This window comes from Hemitrygon akajei, chromosome 25, assembly GCF_048418815.1.
Source record: "Hemitrygon akajei chromosome 25, sHemAka1.3, whole genome shotgun sequence".
In the NCBI taxonomy this organism is placed as follows: domain Eukaryota; kingdom Metazoa; phylum Chordata; class Chondrichthyes; order Myliobatiformes; family Dasyatidae; genus Hemitrygon; species Hemitrygon akajei.
Genome location: NC_133148.1, coordinates 11,629,754 through 11,656,483, shown reverse-complemented (window position 1 = coordinate 11,656,483; position 26,730 = coordinate 11,629,754). Strand labels below are relative to the sequence as shown.

At 43.8% G+C, this 26,730-nt stretch overlaps 1 protein-coding gene across 1 annotated transcript in view; it reads right to left on the bottom strand.

Moving 5' to 3' along the window:
- Nucleotides 1–26,730, bottom strand: part of LOC140716170 (serine/threonine-protein phosphatase 5-like) — a 42,859-nt gene that overhangs the window by 5,209 nt on the left and 10,920 nt on the right. Inside the window, exons 2-7 of the mRNA XM_073028815.1 lie at nucleotides 25,939–26,050; nucleotides 20,667–20,809; nucleotides 9,133–9,220; nucleotides 6,662–6,702; nucleotides 4,655–4,833; nucleotides 513–594 (exon numbers count right to left, since the gene is read on the bottom strand). Coding sequence (XP_072884916.1) covers nucleotides 513–594; nucleotides 4,655–4,833; nucleotides 6,662–6,702; nucleotides 9,133–9,220; nucleotides 20,667–20,809; nucleotides 25,939–26,050 — 645 coding nt within the window. The remainder of the gene's footprint in view (nucleotides 1–512; nucleotides 595–4,654; nucleotides 4,834–6,661; nucleotides 6,703–9,132; nucleotides 9,221–20,666; nucleotides 20,810–25,938; nucleotides 26,051–26,730) is intronic.

The window sequence follows — 26,730 nt, the reverse complement described above, 5'->3', positions numbered from 1 at the left end:
GTAAAAATAAGTTTTCATTAAATGTTTCACCTTTAACCTCAAATTTATGTCCTCTAGTTTTTGATTGCCCGACCTTGGAAACAAGACAATTTATCTTTGCCCCACGATTCTTCTCCTGTGCTGCAAGTAGTAAATATCCAGGTTGTCTAACCACCCCCCATAACCCAGAGCCTCAAGACTTGGTAGCATCTTTGTACTTTTTCCAGTGTAATCAAACAGTTTGTACAAGTGGGTGAACAAAACCGAACACAAACACCAATTTCCTGCATAGTCTCCCAACTTCCAAAGTAAATGAACTTCCAAGGTCAAATGCCTTCCATCCCGTGGTAAATCAAAACCCAAGCTTGGTGTCACTGAGTCTCAATGCCTTACAGCTCCTCGTCTTCACAGGTTCTTCCACTTTTCCTCCCGCCTTGAACCCTCCCTCATCACCATTCCTTTCCTTATCTCCATGTTCACACCCCTTCCCCTCCACCAACACCCCACTGCTCATTTTGGATGACTTAACTCACCACAGTTTTAAATTGATGAAAGAATGGTTTTAGATCCGAGCCCCTGAGGTGAATGTATGCCCCTTGGTTTCCCATTTGATCACTGTAACAGAAAGAGCATTTGTTAAACCAGTGGTCCCCAACTACCGGGCCACAATGCCGCGAGGAAACGATATTTGGTGGTATGAGACAATACGAGTCAGCTGCAGCTTTTGTCATTCCCTGTCACTGCCGAACTTGAACGCACGCGAGGTCCGCAAGAATATTGTCAATATTAAACCGGTCCGTGGTGCAAAAAAGGTTGGTGACCCGTGTTAACTGATATATCAAACACAGGTTCAGACAGCAAGCATGCTGTGGCACCCACTGTGCACCGATGGCGTAACGGTGTGCAATGAAACTGCTTTCATCGCCTCTCCAGGTCTGGGGAAGGGAGATGCGCAAGGGCATTTAGCCGCTGTGCTCAGTCTATCTTGAGCAGAAGGCAAGGTCGATGGACTAGGATTCTGCAGATGCTACGAATTTTGAATCACACACACAAAATGCTGAATTAATTCGGCAACTCAGGCAGCATTTATGGAGGGGAATAAACAGGCTACATTTCTCCCACTTCCAGTACAACTCATATTCCACCTGGGTTCAAAAGTTCGAAGTAAATTTATTATCAAAGTACATATATGTCACCATACACTATCCCAGGATTCATTTTCTTGTGGGCACTCACATTAAATACAAAGAAACAATACAATCAATGGAAGATCGCACACAACAAGATGCACAAACAACCCATGTGCAAAAGACTACTGTGTAAAGACAAATACAAAACAAACAAAAATCAAGATCAAGAGAAAGTGAATTCATAGGTTGCGGGAACAGTCAGTGTTGAGGGGTAATAACTGTTCCTCAACCTGGTGGTGAGAGTCCTGAGGCATCACTTGAGTGATGGGGGACCTCGATGATGGATTCTGCTGCCCTGCAACAGCACCGTTTTGATGTGCTCTGTGTGGGGCTTTACTTGTGATGGACTGGGCCACATCCACCACTTTTTGTAGGATTTTCCATTCAAAAGCATTGGTGTTTCCATATCAGGTCGTGATGAAACCAGTCAATGTACTCTCCACCACGCACTTACACGTTAAAGCTTTAAAAGAATCTACGCAAATTTCTAAAGAGAATAAAGGCATTCCCCTGCTTTCTGTGTAATGAGTAGCCTCCAACCTGGCCTGAACATCACTTTCTCTAACTTCTGGTAATTTCTACCTCCTCCCATTTTCCATTTCCCCCATTCTAGTTTCCATCTCATCCCTTTTCTCCTCACTTACCCATCACCCATCCATTCCCTTCTCCACAACTGCCCATCACCTCCCTCTGGTGGCTCTCCTCCTTCCCTTTATTCCCCAGCCCACACATCGCTCGCCTATCAGATTCTTCCTTCTTCAGCCCTTTATCTCTGCCACTGCCCCGCCCCTCACCCAGTCTCACCTCTCACCTGCCAACGTTACTCCTCTCCCCGCCCACCCCCATACCAGCTGCTGCTCCCTTCCTTTCCAGTCTCGATGAGGAGTCTACTTCCCGAAACGGCCACTGCTTATTCCCCTCCAGAGATGCTGCCCTCAGCACCAAGACCTCCAGCATCTGCAGAACCTCTGGTGCTCTGAATGAGACTACCTGATGGCTACAAAGTGGGGCTGTTAAACACACCTGACTCACATGCATAAAAAGGGAGAGTCAATTCATTTCAAAGAAACAAGCAATGCAGCAATGAAACACTGACTCATAGGGTGCTCAAGGGTAAGATGATTTGCCAATGAGTGTGACCAAGGCAAGACAATTCTCCTTGTAAACGGTAAAGCTTATAGCAACAGATAGGCAGGCCGGAAGCCAAATGAACCATCAGCTTAAGCCATTCTTTGAAGAAACACCGAAGTCTTTGAATGCAAAAGCCGTCGTTGATCACATCTACACGGAGCACTGGCACAAGAAAGCTGTATCTGTCATCAAGGACCTCCACCATCCAAGCCATGCTCTCTTCTCACTGATGCTATCAGGGAGGTGGTACAGGAGCCTCAGGACCTACACCACCAGATTTAGGAACAGTTATTACCCCTCAATCATCAGGGTCTTGAACCAGTGGGGATAGCTTCATTCACCCCGTTACAGAAATGTTCCCACAATCTAGGACTCATTTTCAAGGATCCTTCATCTCATGTTTGATATTTGTTGTTTGTTATTATGTATTATTCGTTTCCTTGTAGTTGCAGTTTGGCGTCTTTTGCAACATTGGTCTTTGTTCATCCTGTTGGGCATGGTGTTTCAATGATTGTACTGTGTTTCTTGGATTTACTGAGCATGCCCACAAGAAAACAAATCTCAGGGTTGAATATGGCGATAGATATACACGTACTTTGGATATTTCAAGTTTAAGTTTATTATCAATCAGATACTTCACTCTGCACGTTCCCCAAAGCACATCTTGTTGTTTATTTATTTATAGCATGGCTAACAGACCCTTTTCTCCACCATCCCAGCCCAGTGAGATCCTGCCACCCGATTAAATGCATATGACTAACTAACTTAATAATTACTTGCATCTTTGGGAGAAAACCAGAGCACCTGAAGGAAACCCAAGTGGTCACAGGGAGAACAGACAAACTCCTTACAAACAGGGGTGGAACTGAACTTGGGTCACTGGTGCTGTAATAACATGACACTAACCACTGAGCTCTCATTCATTCTCCGATTAAGGGCTGATTTATACTTCTGCGTAGGCTCTACGCTGTAGCCGACTCAAGTGGCCTACGCCGTCGTGAGCATTTATACCTGTGCGTTGGTGTGTTTGCGTCGCTCTGCAATTCACTGCCAAAACGCTAGTTGGCGGTGGGGTTTCTATGCCACTGTATTGAGTTTCTTCGTGCGCTTCAAACAATGGCGACTTTAAACTGAGCGCAGCATGTTGGAGTTGGAGCTAATAAATATTGAACCAGAGTTACTTTTATTGAAATTACTGCAACACAGAAAAGAGGAGATGGTGTGTATGACCATTGAACGGATTGAGGCAGAAGGAGGGTGAATTTTCTGTGCTTGTCTGGCCACTGAGAGACATGGATGAGGAAATGCATTTCAAATATTGGCGGAGAAGCAGCAGCAACTGGAAATGTGATGCTATCAAGCGGACTAATCACAGTTGTTGCGGTCTGTGTCGCCGTGACACGCTGTTACGTGTTTGGGGAGGTGCGTGTCTGGCTTCAGTGTAGGGTATGCGGCTACACCATACCTACTGCGTAGATTTAACACAGAAGTATAAATTGGCCTTAAGTCCCCCAGTTCCTTTTGAAACCTACGACTGAATATGCTTGTATAACTTGATTACAGTTCACCCAGTAAAACTAATTTTTTATCTGCACTCTGGCTCTTTTGTCCCTCTACCTTCCTCCTTATCTATGCCTTCAGATTATTGATCCACAAGTAAAAACAGTCCCATCTTGTTTACAGTACCAAAAAAAAACACTGGAATCATTCCACGCTAGGAAACCTTCCTTTTCGGGAAATTTGTACGTCAAAATAGGAGATTATACTGGAACACACACAAAATGCTGGTAGAACGCAAGAATGTTGGATGGGATAATTGGATTAGTTCTGCATTTCACAAGGCTAGAACTGGTAACAGGATATCACACTGAATGAAAACAGAGAATGCAGGAACTGTTCCACAGACCAGGCCATATTCATTAACATTTCATGCTGACTTTGGTCAGCATTTGCAGAGATTTACCAGGATGCTGACTGAATTAGACAGCATGTTTTATGAAGATAGTTGAGTGACATAGAGGCACAGATTGACTGGACATCATCCAGAGATAAGGTGGAAATGGCTTATGCAAGGGACACAATTTTGAGGGGAGGGAGGATGTCAGAGTCAGTGTGTGGGTTGAACTGCCAGGAGCAGTGGTAAAGGCAGATAATGGATGAAAGGAATGGAGCGTTACGTGGGAGGGAAGGATCCGATTGACCTTACATCAAGTTACAGGTCAGCGCAACATTGTGGGCCGAAGGGCTTGGACTGTTCTGTATACTTGTTCTTTTTGTTAAAAAAAAAAGGTACTGAATGGACATTTCCTACAAACTCCCTGGAGGTGATCAATGGAAGAGATAGGAACACTCACCAATAGTTTGGCGCAGAGAACACAGTGATACATTTGCCATTATGCGTAACCTCGTAACCCTCTGGCTTCACCTCGTGGCTCCTGATTATGTAGTCCAACTTGTTCTCCTCCAGGAATCGCTTGGTGACATCTGGCCCAAACTGGCAGCTGACACCACGCTTGCTGACCGATCGCCCATTCTGGTAAAAGACAAGAACATACACGTACTCATTCTGGACATTGGACACCATCCACCACCATACATAGGAGACAGTTATTCTCTGTCTGAACATGGAACAACTTTTTCATACAACAGATGGAGACACACTGATTAGAATACTGCTTGATATGACAGACAGCATTTCCTGGGAGCTGCGGCAGCACTGTTAACACTTCCTGGTTAACAGCACTTTACAGCGTCAATCAGGGTTAATTTCCTGTGACCATAAGGAGTTTGTATATTCTTCCCATGACCATGTGGGTTTCACTTTCAGGCTGCCTTGGATGCAGACATTATTTCACTTAACATTTTGACGTAATTGTGACAAATAAGCCTAATCTCCATCTGAGCTCATAATTGAACACTGATGAGTGGGCAAAATTGGAGACAGTAAGTCTAGACGTGTGACAATGAGGAGTGTGAACCAATAATATTCAGTGGTAATGGTTTGGAGGCTTGCATGCCTTATGACCCAGAGAGCTATGTTGGCTGGAGTCAGGGTTTTATGCTTTACCTCTTGGTAGGGTCACTCATGGCAAACAGGTTAAAGCATATATGTCAAACTCAAGGCCCGCGGGCCAAATCCGGCCCGCGGTGGAATTATCTTTGGCCCGCGAGATAATATCTAATTACTATTAAAGCTGGCCCCAGTAATCGAAGCGCTTATGGCGTATGATATGGCTAATGCTGAGTTTATTCAGGTACCAGGTTTTCAGGGTTTTTAGTGTTTATTCGGCAGTCTTGCTTGGCAGTCTTCTTCATAAGAAACGGAATTTGTAAAGTGAAACACTTTGTAGTTATAGCAGAGACTGAGACACATGAGAGCAGGCTGAAAAAACGGAGGCAACGAAAGCTGCGTTCGCACGCGTCCGACTGATCCGGCCCGCATGAAGCTGCATTTTGCTCAATCCGGCCCGTGACCTAAAATGAGTTTGACACCCCTGGGTTAAAGGGTAGAGGACAGGCTAAGAGTGGTCCTCTGGTTTCAGGGGTTCGGCTCAGGATCAACAACCCTGACTGGTCAAACAAAACTGTTATAGAAACAGCAATGAAGAATCCTTCTGAGTGTGACAGTATTCCTGAGTTGCAGGACTGACAGTAGTGAAAACCAAGAGGAAGTGAGTAGCATGATGAAGGAAGCCCCGAACACTGGCAGAGATGGAGGATCCTCATTGTGGTCCTTAGTGCCAGCAGTGTAATGGGCAGTAAACAGTAATGTTAAAAGTATGTTGGAGGAGTTTCTCAGATATCCAACTGGAAGGGTGTATTCCTTAATACAAAACTCAAGCAAAACTGGATCTCTAGTTTGTATACAAACAAAGGTACTGCAGTGGATCATGGAATTTCATGGAAGGAACGGGTTGGGGAGGGAAAAGCTGTTAACATACCTAATTCTAAAAAGGGTCACTCAAGGAGCCTGGATCAGGACTGGGTCCCCATTGATTAAACTGCAGGCCTGTGCCCGGGCAACAAGTCACTATTTTAAAATTTCAAATTTTAAAATTAAATTTCAAATTTTAAAATTAAATTTCATTACCTGCACACATTTCAGAAATATCTGATTTTGAAAACACATTTACTTTAGTGATGTGGGGCTTGCAGACCAAGCTGCATTTGATGGTCCCTTTCCTTGAGAAAGTAGTGGTGAGTCTCCTTCAACCACCGCTTTGATTTTGGATCTAACCATGGAGTGTGACAGCATCATGACAGTAAAACACATCAAGATATTATTAACCGTCCTGGTTACATAGTTTTGACAGGAGACAATTACTGATGTTACCGAGATTTGAGCGCAACATGTCCCTTACCTGAGGCTGTGGATCTGACCAGAGCAAGTCACACATTGGACCTGTTACAAAACAAATTAAACCACAAGAACTGGTTTTAAAAAGTGAGGAAACAAATCAGAGTTGAGAAAGGGAAGGTATGGCTGGACAGGTAGAGAAAACTGAACTAAATATGGCACGGAGAAACAATAAGACTGATCAGTTGATGTTTCTTTGCATGTTTAAAGAATAAAATTCAAAAGTCAAAGTTAAAAATAAATTATCAAAGTACATACATTTCACCATACACAACCCCGAAATTAGTTTTGCCTGTGAGCATACCCAATAAATCCAATAACCATAATAGAATCAATGAAAGACCGCACCAACAGGGTGTATAACCAGTATGCAAAAGACAAATGGTGCAAACACTAAAAGGAAAATAATAAATAAATAAGCAATAAATATCAAGAATGCAAGATGAAGAGTGATTAAAAGTGAGTCCATAGGTTGTACGAACATGTCAATCATGGGGTTAGTGAAGTTGGGAGAAGTATCTCTTTTGGTTCAAGAGTCTAATGGTCAAGAGGTAATAACTATTTCTGAACCTGATGGTTCACAATAAGAAATAAGAAAACCTCTTGCGGTGAAATCTAGACATCTCTGTGGTTAGTGGTTGATAGAAAGCCAGATTCACGGAGTGATTGGAATGGATTACATACTGTTAATTAACTTGCAGGAGTACAAATATTTAAATTCTGCCCATTTGGCATAGGGTTTAGTTTCTTCAGAATAGTAAAGCTGAAGTTTTAACATTCTTGTTCCCTATCAAGTTGTACATCTGTGCTTGCTGATCTTTATCAAGCTTGCAGTAACAGTAACATTTTACCTTTATTTCCAACCCTTTCCATAGCTTCAACTCCCCAGCTCTCTCTCATCTCCCTCAGGAAGTGCACTTATCTTGATCAGATCGAAACTCATTTGATGCTTCCCAATGGCAGTGCCTTCCACTGCCAAGGTTCTTGAAGGACATTCTCAGCTGATGAAACCTCACTGCATTTCTAGAATACGTAGACAACGCTGGAAGAACTCAGCAGGTCAGGCAGCATCCGTGAGAAAAGAGTAGCCAACGTTTCGGGCCGAGACCCTTCATCAGGAATGGGGGGGAAGAGAGGGCCGAAGCCCAGTAATAGAGATAGGGGAGGGGGTAGGGCCCAGAGGTGCCAGATAGAAAACCAATCAGAGGAAAGATAAAGCGGGGAGGGGGAGGGGATAAGCATGAAAGAACTGTAGAGATAAAGAAGCAGAAAGTTGAAAGGGGAGAGAGGCAGAGAGGGACCTGGGACAGGGGGAATGGGAGGGGGAGGGAATTACCAGAAATTGGAGAATTCAATGTTCATATCACCAGGCTGGAGGCTACCCAGACGGTAGATGAGGTGTTGCTCCTCCAACCTGAGTTTGGCCTCATCATGGCAGTAGAGGAGGCCATGTATGGACATATCCGAATGGGAATGAGAGGCAGAATTGAAGTGGGTGGCAACTGGGAGATCCTGTCTATTGTGACGGACCTCCCTTAACACCATCCCGGGCCCCAGACAGTCCTTCCAGGTGAGGCAACACTTCACCTGCGAGTCTGCTTAAGTCGTCTATTGCATCCGGTGCTGCCGGTGCGGCCTCCTCTACATTGGCGAGACCCGACGCAGACTGGGGGACTGCTTCGTCAAGCACCTACGCCTCTGGGCCCTACCCCTTCCCCTATCTCTATTACTGGGCTTCGGCCCTCTCTTCCCCCCCATTCCTGATGAAGGGTCTCGGCCCCAAACGTTGGCTACTCTTTTCTCACGGATGCTGCCTGACCTGCTGAGTTCTTCCAGCGTTGTCTACGGGTTCTTTCATCCACAGCACCTGCAGTTGTATTTTTGTGTCTCACTGCACTTCTGTCCTTTAAAACTCACATTAAGGCTAACCGCTCGGTCATCTCTCCTTGTATCTAGTTACATGGTGGTCTCAGAAAATATCTTCTAACATTTAACTTTAGAAATGGAGGTCACCTTGCTTTCTTTAATTTCATGCCGTAAGCAGTTATATTTATTTCTCTGATTCACTTCACGATGAATTGGGGCCTCCTATTACATTCACCTCACATTTGCCATATCGTTTTACAGCTGCAAGATAGGGGTTCAATTTCTGCCATTGCCGGTAAGCAGTTTGCACATTCTCCCTGTGACTGCGTGTGTCTTCTCTGGGTACTCCAGTTTCATCCCATACACCAAACACGTCTGTGCTAGGGTTAGCAAGTTGTGGGCACGTTATTTTGACACTTACAGGCTGCTCAGAACAATCCTCATTGATCTGATTTGATGCAAGCAATGTATTTTAGTGTACTCTTTGATATATGTGTGACAAATTAAGCTAATCTTTTATTCAATGCCCTGTACTTTTGGCCAAGGCATATTTTACGGACACCTTTAGGTATCATAGTCACAGTGAGAGCACCAGTTAGAATGTCATACCTGAATCTGGAGGTTGCCGATTTCGATCAATCTTCTTGATATCTTCGAGGGTGATACCATCTTCACTGAAGAGCCCTCCATGCATTATCTATATGGAAGATGATGTTGAATACATCAGGAACTTGCTATCGTTCAGATAACACCATTATTTAAACTAGGCTTTGATCCTTCCTGACACAGCACCACAATAGGAAAACACTGCAAACTAAGTACTCAACAACAAATAAAAAGATGAACACAACAGATTCTGCAGATGCTGAAAATCCAGAGCCACACACAGAAAATGCTGGAGCAACTCAGCAGGTTAGTCAACAGTCAACATTTAGGGCCAAGACCCTTCTTCAGAGCCACTGAACTTGATATTATTGCAAGGTTGTAAAAGGTGGTGTTACTTCCAATACCCTCCTTTCATTAACCAGAGCTCACTTAGGATACACAACAGAGACTCAGATCGTTCGGCCCATTCAAGCTGTTCTGGCATTTATACTCTATTCCAAGGTCCTGTCTTTCCTCATCAAGCAGCCTTCTTTTCCTTTCTCCCTCATACGGTTCCCTTAAATGCAGCTGCAACCATTCCTTGTGGTAGATTCTCTAGTAAGAGCCGTTTCTACTGAAGTTTTGTTAGATTTCTTGGTGACAGCTTCTGTCACTGCTCTTCTCTGCAAAAGGAAACATTCTTTCTGTATCTATTCTTCTAAAACCTTCCATAAATTGAAAAACTCCTATAAGATCACTCCTCATTTTTCCCCTCGAGAAACGAGAGACCTAGTCTGTTTACCACATTTCTTTGTACCGTTCTTGTGAGGTTTCACTGCACTCTCTCCACTGACCGTTTTCTTTAGAAGCCCTCCCCCAAGGTTTCACCCCTGAGAACTGTCCCCATACTGAAGGGGCAACATGATCATTGTGCTACAGTGCTGGCTGTAAGATCCAGGTTCAGTTCCTCCCACTGTCTGTAAGAAGCTTGTACATTCTGCCCCTGACTGTGAGTTTCCGCTGTTTACTCTGCTTTCTTCCCACAAGTTAGGGTTAGTAAGCTGTGGACATGCAATGGTAGCCTGAGACACTTGCGAGCTGTCTCCAGCACAACTCTCACTGAAATGTATTGATGCAAATGACCACCATATGTTTTGATGTGCTAGTGATAAATAAAGCTAATGTTTGAAGTATGCAAGTTGGAAATATGGCTAAGAGAGTTCCCATGTGGCAGAAGTCTGTAGCCACACAGCAGCTGACAAATCCTGTCTCCCAAACACTTGTTGGTCTATACAGGTTGTAGTTAAGTCAAAAGGTGGGCAGGAACTACATGTCATATGGTTTTCCACGTGTGGTCTAACAAAGATGTCATATACAGGTTAGTATAAATCCTTACTTTCCAGTGTTAACCTTCTAAAAATAAATTACAATGCTTGGCTTGCCTTTTGTTTTACAATAATAATGACCTCACTATGGCACATCTTCTAATGATACTAAACTCTATTCCTCTCATGCATTCAGAAATTAATCACTCACTTACTAAATGGCCTCCCTATTCCCCTATTCCATTAACCAATTGAATGTTTTCATTAATTTCTTGCTCCACAGGTTTAATGTTCAGCTTCAAGCAGTCTATCATAACCATACAAAATTTCTGAAGCAAGCACTTAAATTAAAAAAGCTGTCTAGTGTGTTATTAATTCCTGTTTTTTCTGTAATTGGTAATTGATTATGCAAATAAAGAATTTGAGCATCCACAAGGTTCCACATTGGTCAATTTGGATATCCAATTGATCAATTTCTGCAGAAAAATTACATTTTTGTTCAAACTTTAGGGCAGTTTTGTGACAGGGACCAGGTTCATCTCCTTAAGGTGTGATTGAGAAATGAGTGCAAGTTTTCAGGATTTAGTTCATTGTTGGTAACGGTTACATGGAGGTTCCGCCAAGATGGCTAACCCTTGGCTTTGTTACAAAGGAGAACGGAGTTGAGCCCCAGTGGGCGATCAGTCCTAGAACCGAGCAAATCGAATATCTAAGCCAAGGATTGTGCCAGCTGCTGAAATGCAAATTTTCCCCTGTGGTGTATGCCAACATTTTGGTCATCGATTGCAGCAACAGAAGAGAATGCCTTGGGCATAGGTGGGTCCTGTGAGCAATGAAACTTGGAATAGAAACATGGAAAATAGGTGTAGGAGTAGGCCATTCAGCCCTTTGAGCCTGCACCGCCATTCAGTATTATCATGGCTGATCATCCAACTCAGAACCCTGTACCTGCTTTCTCTCCATACCCCTGATCCCTTTAGCCACAAGGGCCATGTCTAACTTCCTCTTAAATATAGCCAATGAACCGGCCTCAACTGTTTCCTGTGGCAGAGAATTCCACAGATTCACCACTCTCTGTGTCAAACAGTCACATGACTGCTGCTCAAACTAAACTGGCCAACCTGACGTGAAATCAGTCTGTTTCATTTCACACTACGTACATAATACATTTAAAGTAACAGAAACCAGGAGCACTTAGTCAAACATGTAGTCTCCTGGACTAAACTCTATGTCGATCAGTGCCAAAGTTTGTCTGATAAGTCTAATGAGAGAAGGCTGAAGGAATAATCTCCAAGGAAATAGACAGAACTGGAGGGAGTTTTGGGGCTCGGACAGTTGAAGGGTGGGATAGGGTGTTTCACAACTGTAATGTGCAAGTGGTTAGAAATTCAAAGGGTTGGAGATTTAAGGCAGGCAGAGATTGGGAGTAAATGAGGTCATGGAGGAATTTGAAGAGGATCAAAAAAGGAAGTTTAAGAAAATCAAAATTTAGGAATGGCCAGACCAGATGCATAAACAAGTAGACACAGGGGTGAATGGTACCTACAGGCACCAGGCCATGCTCACCAAGTTCAGGAACAGTAATCATCAGCAACAGTTGGGTGTATAAAGGGAGGACAGGAGGATGAATACAGGGCCCTGGTGGAGGACTTTGTCAAATGGTGCAAGCTGAATCATCTGCAGCTCAACATCAGTAAGACAAAGGAAATGGAGATGGACTTCAGAAAAACTAAGTCTGCACTGCTCTGTTACTATTGATGGTGAGGACATGGATGTGGTGAGGACCTACAAGTACCTGGGGGTGCATCTGGATGACAGACTTGAATGGAGCACCGACTGAGGCCGGGTACAAGAAGGGCTAGAGTCACCTCCACTTCCTGGAGAGGCTGAGATCCTTTGGAGCATGCAGGCCTCTCCTTCACATGTTCTACCAGATTGTTGTCACCAGTACAATCTTCTATGGAATGGCATGCTGGGGCAATGTCATCAACGTGGGTGATGCTAACAGGCTCAATAAACTGATTAGAAAGGCTGGATCTGTTACAGGAGTCAAACTGGACACAGTGGAGGCTGTGGTAGAAAAAAGAACCCTACAAAAAGTCCTGGCAATTCTGGACAGTGTTTCCCACCCTCTTCATGCCACCTTGGTTGAACAGAGGAGCACTTTTATGATGACCCCCTCCTGTTAGACTGTTTGAGGTAACTTATTTTTTCATTCTTTCTTACTTCTCTTCTAATATTTGTATATCTGTGCACTTGTAATGCTACTGTGACACTTTAATTTCCTTGGGGATCAATAAAGTCTGTCTCTTTGGTAGTAGGGGGTAGCTACTTACATTGGGAAAGGTGAGTAATGATCAGAAGGGCTTGAGTTGGCACCACAACTTTTAAAATCAAAAACAGAATTCCTAAATTTGCAAACAATACCAAATCGCTGGGTAGATCATAAAATGGGAAAATAGGAGTGAAGAGTTCAAGGTGGATTAAAAATGTAAGAACACATTGATGGAATCCAGTTGCCCTGATACCATTTCTCCACGACCATAATGTCCTGGTGAAACCTTTCACCATGCTCATCACTGACAGCACTAAGATGTGTAGGGAAGCAAGGTCTAAATGGGAATGCAGAAAATGAATCTTTAGTAACATGTCCCACTTCATAGTTTTGTATGAAGTAGGTTGTCAACCAGCTGCACGTAGTTCGATGCTCTGTAGTTGCCAAGAAAATTTAACATTCTTGAATGCCTTCCATGCAATTTTCGTCAGTTCCACCAGAAGTTCTTCGAATCGCCTGCGATTGATGGTAGTTTTGATTTGTAGACCAACAAAAAAAAAACTTCCTTAATCTTGTTATCAGTTATTCAAGGAACAGCTATATCAAATATCGAAATCCTTCATGAAACTTTGTGCCTGGTGACAGCAGAAGTCTTGAACCAGTAACTCTGCTTTTGCCTTGACAAAATCAAGCCGCTGACTAGGTCACTTAACTCATCTTTGTCTGCCTCCTCTCGACTCCATGTCCCTGGTGACTTCAGTACAGGAAGACTATTGTCATGCGGCACAGGTCTCATGACCAAAAGACAATGGGTGTTCAATTGATTTGTTTTTAAGCAGAGAAACCAGACGCACTGGTCAGACAGAAGTGGCAATATACCAATGATCCCCCTGCTCTCGGCACATCATCGGGACAGGGAACGGCACTGACTTGCGCATACCTCTCAGCTAAGATCCAAGATCGATAGCGCTTATTGCGCAACAAATGTGAGGAGCCCAGGCTTTGCCTTGCTCAGCAATTTTACACCCAAAGTGGAGCTCAGAGGCTTTCTTAATAAGAGGAGTCTTTGAGATTTAAGTGTATACTTAACGCAAAATAACCAAGTATTGTGGCAGTTACAACACTGGCCAGACAGTTTGCCATCACGGAAACTCCTGAAAATACTATTACTTTATTCTGAGTACACACATTCTACTGCGTGCGTAGAGCATACGCAAAGTGACCACGAACCGATATACCTGTAAATGCAACTCATGGAATGGGGAGTGCATGATGATGTATGCCTTTCTGAAACCTATCCTACCATGCAGCATCCACCTGACTAAGCATGCTTGGACACGATTGAAAACTGCAGCTTACACTGTGGGCAACATTTTTAAAAAGTTATTGAGGGACAGTCCTTTCAACCCCGTCAAGCCACGCCGCCCAACAACCCATTTAACCCTAGCCTACTCACAGAACAGTTTACAATGACAATTAATCTATCAACTGGCACATCCTTGGCCTGTGGGAAAAAGCCAAAGCACCTGGAAGAAACCCACGGGGTCACGGGAGAACATGCAACCTCCTTACAGGTAGTAGTGGGAATTGAACTCAGTTCACTGAGACTGTAAAGCATTGTGCTAACTACTGTTCCAACCTAATTTTACTGAAATTGAAATAACAAATATAGGTGATTTTTTTAATAATAGTGCTTGATGAGGAAATTTCATGGTGATTTTCATAATCGGCAGCCCAAAATCTCTAAGATATACCCAAAAGTATTAAGGAAGCAAACTCTTGTCCAGCGTCATACTTCAGAATTAGTAAAATATTCATCCAATAATAAACGTCACTCTAGAATCCTTCGTTTGCATCTTTATCTTTTCTGGAATTTCTTGGAACTAAAAATAGTCAAAGAAAGAAAAAAGATAGAATACGAAGGTAAGCCAGGCAATAATATTAAAGAGGATACCAAAGATTTATTTTAGATATATAAAGCATACAAGAGGTGAGAGTGGATATTCAGACCGCAGGAAAATGATGCTGGAGAGGTAATACAGGTGGCCCCTGCTTTTCAAATGTTCGCTTTATGACAACTCGCTGTTACGAAAGACTTACATTAGTACCCGTTTTCGCTAACCAAAGAGGATTTTCGCTTTTACGAAAAAAAGACGCCCGCTTTATAGTAGGGAACTTCTCCGTAACTTCCGCCACCTCCAATGGGATCCCACTACCAAACACATTTTTCCCTCCCCCCCCTTTCTGCTTTTCGCAGGGATCGCTCCCTATGCGACTCCCTTGTCCACTCATCCCCCCCATCCCTTCCCACCGATCTCCCTCCTGGCACTTATCCTTGTAAACGGAACAAGTGCTACACCTGCCCTTACACTTCCTCTCTCACCACCATTCTGGGCCCCAGACAGTCCTTCCAGGTGAGGTGACATTTCACCTGTGAGTCGGCTGGTGTGGTATACTACGTCCGGTGCTCCCAGTGTGGCCTTTTATATATTGGCGAGACCCGACGCAGACTGGGAACACCTACGCTCGGTCCGCCAGAAAAAACAGGATCTCCCAGTGGCCACACATTTTAATTCCACGTCCCATTCCCATTCTGATATGTCTATCCATGGCCTCCTCTATTGTCAAAATGAGTCCAAACTCAGGTTGGAGGAACAACACCTTATATACCAGCTGGGTAGCCTCCAACCTGATGGCATGAACATTGACTTCTCTAACTTCCGTTAATGCCCCTCCTCCCCTTCTTACCCCACCCCTGACATATTTAGTTGTTTGCCTGTTCTCCATCTCCCTCTGGTGCTCCCCCACCCTTTCTGTCTCCTGAGGCCTCCCGTCCCATGATCCTTTCCCTTCTCCAGCTCTGTATCACTTTCGCCAATCACCTTTCCAGCTCTTAGCTTCATCCCACCCCCTCCGGTCTTCTCCTATCATTTCGCATTTCCCCCTCCCCCCACTACTTTCAAATCTCTTATTATCTTTCCTTTCGGTTAGTCCTGACGAAGGGTCTCGGCCCGAAACGTCGACATCGCTTCTCCCTATAGATGCTGCCTAGCCTGCTGTGTTCTACCAGCATTTTGTGTGTGTTGTCGCCCGCTTTATACATGTGTTTACCCCGAGAAAGATTACAATGACCGTGAAGCCTTGTGCGGGCAGTTGTTTGCGCATGCGTGTACGTGCATACATCGATTTTTTTTCAAATCGATTTTGGCTCGCTGCCTTCGTGAGTTTGATAAGTGAAACTACACAAAAACAAAATATTATTACTTTAGATGGGGGTAAATTTATCAGATCATTCCTGCTTTTATTATATGTTACTGTTATTTTAGGTTTTATGTGTTATTTGCATTGATCTAGTAGGTTATTTTTTGGGTCTGGGAACGCTCAAAAATTTTTCCCATATAAATTAATGGTAATTGCTTCTTCGCTTTACAACATTTCAGATTACAAATGGTTTCATAGGACCGCTCTACCTTCTGATTGCCGGGAAACCTGTAATGGGGACAAGAAAATGGCAGACGAACTGAATAGGTAATTTGCATTAGTCTTCACTGAAGACACACGAGCAGCATGCCGGAGGTTCAAGACTGTCAGGCGGTAGATGTGTGAAGCTGCCATTACTAGGGAGGTGGTGCTTGAGAAATTGAAAGGTCTGAAGGTGGATAAGTCACCTGGATCAGATGGTCTACACTTCAGGGTTCTGAAAGAGATGGCTGAAAAGAGTGTACAGGTATTAGTAATGATCTTTCAAGAATTCATTGATTCTGGAGGAATGGAAAATTGCAAATATCACTCCACTCTTCAAGAAGGGAGAAAGGCAGAAGAAAGGAAATTATAGGCCAGTTAGTCTGAGCTCAGTGGTTGGGAAGACATTGGAATCTATTGTTAAGGATGAGGTTTTGGGGTACTTGGAGGCACAGGATAAAATAGGCTGTAGTCAGCACAGTTTCCTTAAGGGAAAATCTTGCCTACTAAACCTGTTCGAATTTTTTAAAGAAATAACAAACAGAATAGACAAAGAAAAATCAGTTTTTCAGAAGGCCTATGACAAGATGCCACGTGAGGCTGCTTAACAAGAATCCATGGAATACAGGAAAGATACTAGCGTGGATAAACACGAGGAAATCTGCAGATGCTGGAAATTCAAACAACAACACACCCAAAATGCTGGTGGAACACAGCAGGCCAGGCAGCATCTATAGGGAGAAGCACTGTCGATGTTTCGGGCCGAGACCTGACGAAGGTTCCACCAGCATTTTGTGTGTGTTGTTAGCGTGGATAAACAATTGGCTGATTTGCAGAAGGCAGAGTGGAAATAAAGGGAGGCTTTTCTGGTTGACTGGCAGTGAATAATGGCATTCCACACTGGTATGTTGGGACCAATTCTTTTTACATTATATGTCAAAGACTAAAATGACAGAATTGATGGTTTAGTGGCCAGGTTTGCAGACAATACAAAGACAGATGAAGAGACAGCCGGGTTTGAGGAAGTAGAGAGGCTACAGAAGGACAGACCGATTAGGAGAATAAGCAAAGAGCAGATGGAATAGTGTCTGGAAGTGTATGGTCATGCACTACAAAAGAAGAAATAAAAGGGTACACTATTTTCTAAACAGAGAGAATTTAAAAACCTGAGGTAGAAAGAGACTTGGGAGTCCTCGTGCAGGTTGAGTCTGCGTTGAGGAAGGCAAATGTAATGGACAGATTCATTTTGAGAGGACTAGAATATAAAAGCAAGACTGTATCATTGAGGTTTTATAAAAGACTGGTGAAACCTCACTTGGAGTAGTGTGTGCAGTTCTGTGCCCCTTATCTGTGGAAGGATATGTGACATTGGAGAAGGTTCAAAGGATGCTCAGGAAAAAGATTCTGGGATTGAAAGGCTTGTCATATGAGGAGTGCTTGATGGCTCTGGGCCTCTACTCACTGGAATTCAGAAGAATGAGGGGTGACCACATTGAAAGGCCTTGATAGCGTGGATGTGGAGAGGATGTTTCCTATGGTGGTGATGGTGGTTGGGGGGGGGGGGGGGGGGAAGAGGAGGGAGTCTAAGATATGAGGACACAGTCTCAGAAAGGAGGGGCATCCTTTTAGAATGAAAATGAGGAGCAATTTCGTTAGCCAGAGAGTGGTGAATCAGGCAGCTGTGGAGGCCAAGTCATTGGGTATATTTTAAGACTGAAGTTGATAGATTCATGATTAGTCAGGGTATGAAGGAGAAAGCAAGAGACTGGGACCGAGAGGGAAAATGGATCAGCCATGATGAAATGGTGGAGCAGACTCAATGGACCAAATGGCTTAAGTTTGCTTCCACATCTTATGGTCTTGTCTTGGCATAGCAAATGACACCTGTGCAAAAGGAAGCTATGCTCTTCAAAGACCTTTCTTGCCTGGGCTAGTCTGCACACTAAGTGTCAACTATTCCTGCCCTACATGTTATCTTAACCCTCAGCTTGCTACGACTTTCTCACCACATCCATGCACACAATGCCTCAGTTCCAGTATCCCTGATTCTACTCCCCTCCCACCTTAAAACACACAGGACCTTCCACTCCAATTCCCTGCACTTGTTGGAAAGCCTGAAGTTTAGTTCAGCTTCGCCTGGACTAGGGGTCAGAAAGGCCCCAGCTTGCAAAGGTAACATATCCCAAAATGATGGGTATCAAGAAGAATGACCAGAAATTCCACAACAGCGCAAAGTCTAAGCTGACATTCCCAGAGCAAAACTGAATGGACTTGCACCAGTGATGTTACTTTCGGAAGAAGAGACAGCCCTGTACTTTCTTCAGCAAGGATCCCATGACATTTTCAAGAGGCGCTGCCTCAAGAAGGCAGTATCCAACAGTCATCATCTGGACATGCTCCCCTCCTGTTACTCTCGTTCACAGGGAGCGCATCCCATGTCCCAAGATGCACTGACAGAGTACGCAGCTACTGAAAAGTGTCCCTAGTATGGAGAAAGGCAGGAGAACTTGGGGACAGAGGCAGAGTCAGAGGTGGATACACCAAAAAAAAAGAGCTGATCCAATAAAAATGTCTTATGAGGATAGACTGAACAAGCTTGGGCTTTTCCTTTTGAAGCAAAGGATGATGAGAGGTGATGATAGACGTGTACAAGAGGCATAGAATCAGATTTAATATCACCAGTGTACGTGGTGAAATCTGTTAACTTTGCAGCAGTGGTATAATGCAATACACAAGAGAGAGAAAACCTGAATTAAAAAGTATATATGTTCATGAAATAGTTATATTAGACCATTGCAAAAAAAATAAATAAAGTAGTGATGCAGTATTCCTGGGTTCAATGTCCATTTAGAAATCAGATGACAGAGGGGAAGAAGCTGTTCTCGAATTGCTGAGTGTGCACCTTTAGGCTTCTGTACCTCCTTCCTGATGGTAGCAATGAGAAGAGGGCATGTCCTCAGTGATGGGAGTCCTTCATGGTGGACACCACCTTTTTTTGAGGCACCATCCTTGAAGATGTTCTGGGTACTACGAAGGTCTGTGCCCATGACGGAGCTCAGTAATCTTACAGTTCTCTGCAGCTTACTTCAATCCTGTGCAGTAGCAGCTCCCCCACCCGCCATACCAAACAGTTAGAATGCTCTCCGTGGTATATCTGTAGAACTTTTCCAATGTTTTTAGGGACATACCAAATCTCCTCGAACTTTGGATCCCTCTGAGTGCAGGCCTGTGTTCCCTCATCTTGTCCTTTCTGAAGTCCACAGTAGGTTCTTTGGTCTTCCTGATGTGAGTGCAAGGTTGTTGGGGCGTCACTACTCAACTAGCTGATATATCTCGCTCCTGTGCACTCTCTCATCACCATCTGAAATTCTGCCAACAATGGTTGCATCATCAGCAAATTTATAGATGGCAATTCAGCTGTGTCTAGACATACTATACTGGGTATAGAGAGCAGTGGGCTCAGCACACACCCCTGAGGTGTGCTAATGTCGATTGTCAGCGAGGTGGCGATGTTATTTCTGATCAGCAGAGATTGTGATCTTCCAGTCAGGAAGGTGAGGTTCCAGTTGCAGAGGGAGGTTGCACAAAATGAGTGGACAGAGAATATCAACCCCAGTCCCCCAAAGAAGAAATGGTTAGTGATTGGAGGAAAGTATGAGAGTGGGAGAATGCCAGGGGGAGCTTGTTGTGCACAGATTCTCTGTTGTATCACAGTAGAAGTCAATAGCACTTGCACCACTACCATCAGGCAGCAGGTCCCACACCAGCAGGTTCAGGAAGAATAACACTCTCACTACTTACACCAGGACGAAGGTCCCACACCAGCAGGTTCAGGAGGTTGTGCGACTCCTATCTGGCAGGAAGTTCCACACCACCAGGTTCAGGAACTGTTACTACCCTTCAACCATCGGGCTGTTGAATCAGCATGGGTAACTACTCACCTCAACACTGAACTGCCTTTCCAAGCTGTGGACTCACTTTCAAGGACCCGAGAACTGCTGTTCTCAGTTTTTCTTTTAATTTACATTTCCATATTTAATTTACATATTTATTAGTTGCACACTTTGTCCTTTGTACATTGGTTGTTTGTCAGTCTTTGTTACGAGGGGTTAAGATTCTAAAAGCTGGACTTCTATGATCTGTCATTGTGAATCCAGTTGGGAACAAGCAATCAGTAAAAGAAAATAATGTCAAAACATGCTCAGCGAACCAGGCAGCTTTTGTGGTGAGAGAAGCATATTTAATATATCAGGTTAAAGACCTCGTTAAGTCTTTCCTCTTCATAGACTCTGCATGGCCTGCTGAGCAATTACAAGCTATTAATTTAGATTTTCAGCAACAGCACTGTTTCTGTGGGAAGTCACCGAGACAACAACACAAGAGATTCTGCACGTGCTGGAACCTAGAGCAACACACACAAGATGCTGGAGGAACTCAGCAGGCCAGGCTGCATTTTGTTCGAGTTGCTATCAGACAGCAGACCACTGTGTACTCACCAAAACTTTACTGTTGATGCACTGTGCCAGAGGCAGCCACTGGAATACCTCACTGAAGAGCTCAAACATCTGCGACGTATACTTGGCCTTCACCTCACCTTCAAAGCCATACATTTGGTTCATGTTGTCCGTTTCGTGGTTACCTGCGGCAACAAAAGTACAAACCTCATTAGCACAGGTTAACTATGCAAAGCCAGCACCATCAACCTCTGCTCAACTGGGAAGGCCCCGTGGGATATTCCCAGAATTTATCTACTGTCACTAAATGTTCCGTCAACTCTCCTGGTGTTCCGAGCTATTTGGTATTAATCTTCTGGTTAGATTGCAGACAAGAGAAATATTTTAGCCTGACTATAATAGTGTTTTTTGGTGGGAGACAGCGGTGTGACAGGAGTGGGTAGTGATACAGGATGTGACTTAGTAAAACGCTTGTACTCGGGGTTACTTATCACCATCAGTGGGTTGCAAACTGTCGGCTTTAATCCCTGACATAAAAGACAAGTGCACAGTTGTAGCAAGAAAATTTAGGGCGTTGTAAGGCTGTGGAGAGTCACCCATTCTTTACATGATATGTTATCATTCACAGGGATGAGTTAAGACATGAACAGAGAGATTACTTGTCTTAACACACATTCCACCCAAGGCAATATGGAAAGCAGCAAATATGCCACATGTTGGTTACTAGCTGTAACCTCGTCTTCCCTTTGCTCATTTCCCACACTCTCTCAAAAAAACAGCTTGGGGGCTGGAACACAGCAACAAAAATAATGAAATGAAGCTCATTAACTCTTCTAACTTGAGTCAACTGATTAACATCATGCCAACCCTTACTGACATGTATCGGCTCGGGTTGTTTACTTCCCATCCACGCTAACAAACCCTTTCATCATGTCTAATGGAGCTTCACGCAATCCGCAGATATCTGCAGATCTCCAATTCTGCTCCTCTGTTCAGCCTTGGAATTTCAATCACTAGCAGTGCCAAGGCCACAAGATCTGAAACTCCAGCCTGATAATTCCTCTCCCTCCTCCTTCAAAGTTGTCTAAAATTATGGTTCTTTGATCAAAGTTTTAGTCACCCAGTCACTAAAAAATCTCCTTACTTGATTTTGTTTAACAACGCTGTGCTGAAAAGTGCTGTATAAATTCTCATATTTGTTCAGTAACTATGTTATCCTACTGCAAAACAGTGTATCAGTTAGTCCATCATTTTACAACATCAGTAATTACCAATCAGGGATCAATGCCAGTCGCTGTCTGTAAGGAGTTTGTACTTTCTCCCTGTGATCGCCTTGTTTTCCTTCAGTTTCCTCCCAAATTCCAAAAGGTGTACAGCTGAGGGTTAGTAAGTCGTGCACACACTATGTTGGAAGCAGGCTGACACTTGCAGGCTGCCCACAGCACATCCTCAATGCATCTTACTGTTTCTAGGTACATTTGACAAATACAACTCAGCCTAATCTCCAACTCTCACCTTTAGCTGCAACCTTTAGTCTATCTTCTTCAGTTTTCATTTTTCACTCAACTATATCTGATGCCCTTTCCCTGACCGTGCAAGAAATGCATCCACAATGGATTCAGTTTCCAAGTAAAAAGGCTTGGATCTGCAAGAGCCCCTTTGACATCCCTCAGCCTGGAAATCCAGCTACTGAATACAAGTGGTGTTAAAGCAGGGCAAATACGGTGGATCCATTTCATTAAAATACTTCAATATGGTGATGTTTGAGAGTTGATGTGCATGTTCACTCCTAATTTTAGAAATACAATTTTCATTTTAATATTACAATTTTTCCACAGCTTACAAGTGTTCCCTGTAGCACAGGAGGATGACAGATTTTATGGAGGTATACAAAATTATGAGGGATATAGATGGGATAAAGCGTGCTCTGAGGTTGGGTGGGACAAGAGGTCATGGGTCAAGGGTGAAAGGTAAAGTGCTTAAGGGGAACATGAAGGGAAATTTCCTCACACAGAGGGTGGCGAGAACTTGAAAGTGGTGGATACAGATTAGATGTCAACACTTATGAGAAATTTAGATATACACATGGATAGGATGGGTATGAAGGGCTACAGTCCAGGTTAAGGGTGGTGGGAGCAGGAAACATAATACTAGATAGGCCAAAGGCATGTTTCTGTGTTCTATGACTAAGTGACATTCAATTAAACAGGTCTGATAGTGGGCACACATCATTGTTGTTCTTATCACTGCTGCTAGCTCCTTAATGAGCCAGCCTCTAAGTGGAGACTATACTATCAACTAACTGTAGCCCAGGGCAGAGATAACTGACAAACTCGAGACAGTGGGTGGTCTGTTCCATTCCACATCAAAAGCACCTACTGTAGATATTCTGATGATTCTTTTAACAATTTAGAGATACAGTACAGTAACAGGCTATTATAGTCCACAAGCCCAATTCCAACCATATGACCAATTAACCTGTTAACCTGTACATCTTTGGAATGTGACAGGAAACCCAGAACATAGAAACTCCTTACAGACAGGAACGGGAATTGAACTCAGCTCCCTCACACTGTAATAATATTATGCTAACCTCTGCTGTTTCTTTTTGATTTCTAGTAATAATTATGATGTTCTCCTGAAGGGCTGTTTACTGGTGGGCCCTCAGGTGGCTTAGTGGCCGATCCACGATCCACATGTTCTAGGGCAGTGTGGGCACCGGTAAGTGATCTGGTTGTTCAACATCTCCTTTTGCCGCTACAGCTCTGCAGGACAGCAGAGGTTGTTTTCATGTAATGTAGCTCCCTCTTGAACAGATTTCCTCCAGTGTATCTATTGCTGTGCTCTTTTTAATAATAAAAAATGTACCACTGGCTGATTGGTCCCACCTATTTTCAATCATGGTTGCATTAATTTGACATAACTGCTCTGAAAGTGAAGGGTCATTTCAGACACGCCAGAAACATCATCCACTGTGCTGCAGATCTGGAGACACATGGGCTTAATTGCTTAAGGCAGCAGATTTCCTTGCTTCAAGGCAAATCCGTAGCCACCATGATATTCCATTCCAGGCTTACTCACTGAATTCGAATTCCCCAGATGCCAACCGGGGAACATAACTATCCCCAGATCTCCTGCAACACAATGTACTACGGATCCCTATGGAATTAACCCATTCCCTCCAGTGCTTAAACCAGATTATTCCGCTGGTTGGAGCTTGCTAGGATGACAATAGATTTCTGAAAGGACAAGAAACCATGAACAACCCATGAAGACAGTTGAAATTACCAGATGAACAGTTGTCGCCGGTAATAGCTGGGCCCAGAACGCACGTGTTCTTACAACTCAAGTATATTTTACACGTGCACAAGGAGAACAACATGGGCCCGTCACCCATGCTGTTCTCCAATTCGAACAGAAAACTGCTATTTTTATACAGAATTGGCATATTAGTTATGAATATTGTTTACTGTAAATTGTAGTGTTTGAACCCTTACTCGCAAGATCAATCGCCATTGTTGATAGAACTGTTAAAGTCATTCAAACTTCAAGCAGAAAGCCGATAACACTTTGAAGTTGGTCAAAATCAATAAAGCCTTGGAAATAAGGTGGGAGAGCAGAAACACACTTGAATAACTAACTAGGAGGGACAGACTATGGGGGTATAAAATACTACCAGATAAGACATGCCCAGGCATCATTCCTGATGAAAACGGTAGTTTGTCATTGAAATCAATACCTGTACCTGGCTGGAAGCCTGAAAAGAGATTCATCATCATCTAGAAAGCACCAGATCCTATTTCAATGAAGCCTCACTTGTTGGATATGGTTCCATCTGTCTCCAACACACTCTATTGTATGAAGGGATGCTTTGTTTAGTCCTGAAGAAGGGCTTCAGACCAAATTATCAACTGTTTACTCTTTGCCTACCTGACCCGACCTGCTAAGTTGCTTCAGCATTTTGTGTGTGTTGCTTTGGAAGTCTCATTTCATTGAAGACACACTGCCTCAGCGGAAATGTCTTCAGTGGTCTAACTTAAATAGAACTGCCCCAGGCAATCTTTCCCTTACAACACACACAAAATGCTGGTGGAACGCAGCAGGCCAGGCGGCATCTATAGGGAGAAGCACTGTCGACGTTTCAGGTAGAGACCCTTCGTCAGGACTAACTGAAAGAAAAGATACTAAGAGATTTGAAAGTAGTGGGGGGAGGGGGAAATGCAAAATGATAGGAGAAGACCAGAGGGGGTGGGATGAAGCTAAGAGCTGGAAAGCTGATTGGCAAAAGTGATACAGAGCTGGAGAAGGGAAAGGATCATGGGACGGGAGGCCTAGGGAGAAAGAAAGGAGGGGGGGGGGGGGAGCACCAGAGGGAGATGGAGAACAGGCAGAATGATGGGCAGAGAGAGAGAGAAAAAAACAAATAACTAAATATGTCAGGGACGGGGTAAGAAGGGGAGGAGGGGCATTAACGGAAGTTAGAGAAGTCAATGTTCATGCCATCAGGTTGGAGGCTACCCAGCCGGTATATAAGGTGTTGTTCCTCCAACCTGAGTGTGGCTTCATCTTGACAGTAGAGGAGGCCATGGGTAGACATATCAGAATGGGAATGGGACGTGGAATTGAAATGTGTGGCCACTGGGAGATCCTGCTTTCTCTGGCGGACCCAGCGTAGGTGTTCAGCGAAAAGGTCTCCCAGTCTGCGTCTTTCCAATCTTTCCCTTACTGCAACTTCCACACTACTTCAGTAGTTTTGCACTGCATATTTAATTATTTTAAAAAACCAAATTTCTTATAGGTTTTATGTACTGCACTACCACCACTAAACAATAAATTTCATGACCCATGTCAGTGATAATACACCTGATTGTGAAAAACCGATTGGATTGGTATGGACCCGTACCCTGGAAACAGAGGGGGCAGTCATTAAAGTCTATACTCAAAAAGAGAAAGGCCATTTGGCTCCTCATTTTACTGTGGTGTATGGAAACTAACTTTGTGAATTGTTGCATGTCCTAAATTGTAACTGTAACCATCAGAGGCAGCAGAGCATTTTTGAGGTTGTGAAAGGCAGTAAATAAATCCCCACAAAATGCTTGGGGAACTCAGCAAGTCAGGCAGTACATATGGAAAGGTATAAAGAGTTGACATTTCAGACTGAGACTGTTCATCAGGGCTTGAACTGCCTGACCTGCTGAGCTCCTCCAGCAGTTGGCTAGATTCTCTGGATTATTAGCATCTGCAGAATCTCTTGTGCAAATCAAGGCCAAATTACTCTTTCAAATAAAGCACAGGACAAGAAATCAAATCTTACCTCGGAGAACATGGAAGTGGTTTGGATAGAGCAGCTTGAATCCAAAGAGGACTAATATAACCTCCACCGAGAAAGAGCCTCTGTCTACAAAATCACCATTAAATAACTGCAGCTGTGAGTTAAGGATCTTGCAGTGGAATAGCAAAGGGGAACAAAAACCATCATTGCCACATCTAGCCTCCCATGTAGCACTGCAAGCAGTTGTGGGTACCACTGTTTAGTTTGATAAATGCTTAGTCTGTGCTATCACAATTTATCCCCACCCACCATCAATCTCTGCCCTCACCGATATAATCTGAAGAACTGCACAAAGACCTTTGCTTCTAGACTGAGGGGAGCGTCAGTCATTGAAATTAGTCACGGTCGAGTGTTTATTCCCCTCCATAAATGCTGTCTGACTCACTGAGGTCCTCCGGCATGTTGCTCGGGCTGTGCACTTACACTCGTGATTGTGCTGAACTTTATTCCCTGGGTGAAGGGGAGATCTTACAGAGGTATACAAAATTATGAGGAATAAGATGGGACGAATGCATGCAGGCTTTTCCCCCCATCTGGCTGAGTGAACTGGAGCTGACAGGTTATGGGTAAAAGGTGAAATATTTAAGACGAATCCGAGGGGGAACTTCTTCATTCAAAAAGGTGGTGTAAGTGTGGAACAAACTGCCAGATGAGGCCTTGGACTGCAGGCACTGGTAGATGGGATTAGACAGAAGACCAAGTTAGCATGGACTATATGGCTCTGACTCTACAATTGTACATTCTGATTTTCTTTTACTACCCTTACGTACATAT